Source organism: Cibotium barometz, chromosome 54 (assembly GCF_041138505.1).
Source record: "Cibotium barometz isolate CiBa-2024 chromosome 54, ASM4113850v1, whole genome shotgun sequence".
NCBI lineage: Eukaryota > Viridiplantae > Streptophyta > Polypodiopsida > Cyatheales > Cibotiaceae > Cibotium > Cibotium barometz.
In genome coordinates this window covers 20,775,910-20,779,650 of record NC_141099.1, presented here as the reverse complement: position 1 = coordinate 20,779,650, position 3,741 = coordinate 20,775,910, and the positions used below count along the sequence as shown (strand labels likewise).

The window sequence follows — 3,741 nt, the reverse complement described above, 5'->3', positions numbered from 1 at the left end:
GTTATTAAAGACATTGCATGGTGGATGTTGCTAAAACACCAAACTACAAAGCAGGGTGTTCTCTACACATTAATGCTTTAAAGTTTACCATTGTTAAAGGCATTACATGGTGGATGGTGCTAAAATAATGTTTTTAAGAACATCTATCGACGTCGCTTTACAACCTAGTTTTCTGTACACATTAATGCTTTAAAATTTCTATTGTTAAAGGTATCGCAAAGTGGATGTTGCTAAAACAAAATTTTTAACAACATCCATCGTCGGTGTTGCTTTACAACTTCAGTAAAAAGTAAAACTTAATTTAAGTGGCTAGGATTATCGAGAACACTTTACGATGCTCACCTATTTTTATTATATGAGTAGCTCTATGCTCTTGTAGTTTTTTTTTTTTGGGGGGGGGGTGAGGGTGATGCTTTTACTTACTTGGGATTGTTTCAATCTATTTATTTGTGTGCGACTAGAGTGATGTGACAATCCATGATTGGGGCATTGTTGCATGCTCCACACATTAATGATATGTTAGCTCAATGCTAATGGACTGATGTGACTCGTTATGTGATCACCATTATCTCTGGTAATTGTGTATGTATCTATCAAACACGTTATGGGAGATTGCAAGATTGTTGCCAGTATAAAAGTTTTTGCAAGTCTGATTTGATCTACATAATACTATATTTGGTACAGGTGAAAGTTACTGTAGATAACAATCTATTCGAGATTGTGAGCGAGAAACTGGGGACAAGAATAACTTCCAAGCAAGAAGTTCAAGATGAGAAACTTCCACATCGGAAAAGGATATTTGGAGTTTATTGTTGGTGACAAGAAGGAGCTCGAGATTTCGGAAGAAAATCTCACTTCATAAACAAGTACAAGCCTTTAAGGTATGGAATGAGACACCCATGAAAGTTATATATTAGCTCTCTATTACTGTGTTTGATTCTATTGAATAGTTTAGGAACATCAAGCTAAAGATTAGTACCTTCCTATATTGAAGCTAACAACCTAACGGCTCAAGAAGACCTCGGATTGCCAAGCAGCCAATTGAAATCGTTGAGGCGGTGCTTGGTGTGTGTAAATCCAAAAGGATACATAGGAGAATGCAACTTGAGAGAATGTCATCAATTATGCCCTTAGCATGAATGAAGCTTCTAGGCTAGACCTCCCCGTCTCTTCTCTGCTTCTTTACTTCCCTTATATAAATCTAAACTTGAGATTGGAGTGTTTGTTATAAATTATCTACAAAGTTCTACCCCACTTTTTTTTAAATACAAAATGAAAAAACCCTCTCTCTTTATATATATATATATATATATATATATATATATATATATTTGTGGGTTCCTTGTAACCTTACCTTAAATGATTGATCTTTATTTTTGACCCCTTTTGCTCGATCGTGCAAGGCACTTTCCAAAAGCGAAGCGTCATATAGTGGTCGAAATGGATCGTATTGCTCGCTCGCTCGCTCCCTCTCCTCTCTCTCTCTCGCTGTCTGCGTCTCCCATATCCTCATCTGCGCTTCTCTCTCTCTCTCTCTCTCTCTCTCCGTGCTGTGCAAGTGAGTGATAGATTCAGAATAATGGACGTGCTGGAGCTGCGCATTAGATCGGCCGAGGATCTCAAGGACGTGAGACGGCTGAGAGTGGGCAAGCTCATGCACCCCTACGCAGTAGCTTGGGTCGCACTCAGAGGCACACGTGTGGAGGGCCTGCACAAGGCCAGCTCGCCTTATCACACCTCCCTTCTGCCGTGGAAGGCCGCCCAGGACGCAGACGAAGAAGCGGGCGGCACCCTCTACCCGACCTGGCCCATCAACCAGCACCAGCACCAGCCCCAGCCCCTCAAGATCGCCGTGGGGGACGCGTCCGCTCTCCGGAGTGCCGTCCTCGTCATCCGACTCTACGGCCAGCGCAGCCGCTCGTCCCGCTGGCGGATATCCTCAGAGACGGGCGCCCCGTCGACCTCCACTGGCAGCTGCTGAGCTACAATGTGAAACGGCCCTCCGGGCGCTTGCAGGGTGTGGGTCCGACCGTCTATGGATTACCCTCCGCAAGCTTCTCATTCATATTTTTCTTAATATCTAGCGCCCATGGCGCCTTGGAAAACCCTCAAATCCCACATCAACTATATCATATCTAGCACCCATGGCGCCTTGGAAAACCCTCAAACCCCACATCAACTACTCATTGTCTTATAACCGAAACACTACTTGAAACATGACTCGCCCTTATTTTGCCACAATGCTCTATCATTGTTTTATGTTAATTACTTTTTTTTTGTGTAGTTCATTAATTTATTGAGGAAACCTTACAAACACTATGGTTTTAAACCTTAAGTTGATGCCTCCTCCGTTGCCTCCTCCCCCCTCCTCGTTGTCCTCATCCTCCCATGGGCCTTCTCCTTCCACTACCTACCGCCCCCCCAATGTTGCCTACTCTCATCACCCTCCTTACATGGGCAACATAAACTACCCTACTCAATGCCCGGCCCACACAATCGCCCCCTCAACATCTTGACCTTAGAAACTGAGACATAGAAAAAAAAAACAACAAGGTTAGCCTCTCTCTTGCATCATTACCTCGATGCTCCTTTCCCTATAAGAGAGAGAGATTTGGGGGTTCATCATATACAGAGAGGAGAAGGCATCATGTCGTATAAGAGGTCTCAAGGAGAGAGTAAGAGAAAGAAGGAGATGACATCATTTTTTTCTTTTTGCTCCAAACACATGCCAGCTTTCACATCACCACAATTGCAAAATCTTTCATGAATCTTGTGTTGAACTTCTAAAGGATACTTTTGAAAACTCTAAGGTCTAGAGATTTTTTTAAAAGCATGAACAATTTAATCCAAAAAGGAGATGTTGGTTCTCTATTGGAAACTACATGCCAATTTGATCGTGTCTCTTTTGTTAAACCCTCTAAAACATTTTGTTCAAGTACTAGGGGAACAATTTTAACACCAATCATTGCTAGTAGAGATTAGCATCTAGAGTTATCTTAATGCAATCATTGCTAGGGGAGATTAATTAGCACCTAGAGTTATCTCAATAAGATCATTGCTAGGGGAGATTAGCACCTGGAGTTATCTTGATGTGATCAACTTGTATCTCAACAAGCTAGAAGGCACCATTCCACATTCACCACAAGCTTTATCTTTCTCATCTTTAAAATAAATATATTTAACTAGTCAAGTTTATAGCCTAAAGTATGGCTAAATAACTAAATGGTCTAGATTAGCACTTAGACTAGAGATGTGTAATATTCCTCTGATTTTCTTTCATTTTATGGATGCTATGGTTGATTCCATTCCTAATGTAATGGAATATCCTAGATTTGATAACTTGCAGGAAACGAGGCTTCCTTAAACACTTAGTCGACATATCTTATCATCACAGTACTGACAAAAACTGCAAGCACGAACTATAAATGGATGAGTCCTGAGCCTTGCAAAAGGCTGGCTGTGCTGATTGTAGCACTTTCTATTTTGGATTGATATAAGCAAGACCATTCCTTTTTTTGTTCTCTCTCTCTTGTACATTCATCTTCCTGTTACATCTTTGTGTATTTTTGTTCTGTTTCATACGTTATGATCATTAAAGTTATCTATTATGTTATCATGTTTCTACATTGTTTATTAAGCAGTTAGCCTAGTGGTGTTTAGTGATCTGTGTGTTGTGTTTGTTTTGCGTTACATTCATCTTCCTATTACATCTTTGTGTATTTTTGTTCTGTTTCATACGTT

The 3,741-nt window shown here is 40.9% G+C and overlaps 1 protein-coding gene across 1 annotated transcript; it reads left to right on the top strand.

Annotated features, from left to right (window-relative positions):
* The first annotated feature begins 1,404 nt into the window (after positions 1 to 1,404).
* Positions 1,405 to 2,543, top strand: LOC147607937 (uncharacterized). Its single transcript, XM_086790096.1, has one exon. The coding sequence runs from the start codon at positions 1,580 to 1,582 to the stop codon at positions 1,979 to 1,981; it is 402 nt and encodes a 133-aa protein (XP_086646222.1). The 5' UTR covers positions 1,405 to 1,579; the 3' UTR covers positions 1,982 to 2,543.
* The last annotated feature ends 1,198 nt before the right edge of the window (positions 2,544 to 3,741 follow it).

What these genes read in the sequence shown, in the direction of transcription:
- LOC147607937 (XM_086790096.1), top strand. Translation starts at nt 1,580, where the DNA reads ATGGACGTGCTGGAGCTGCGCATTAGATCGGCCGAGGATCTCAAGGAC.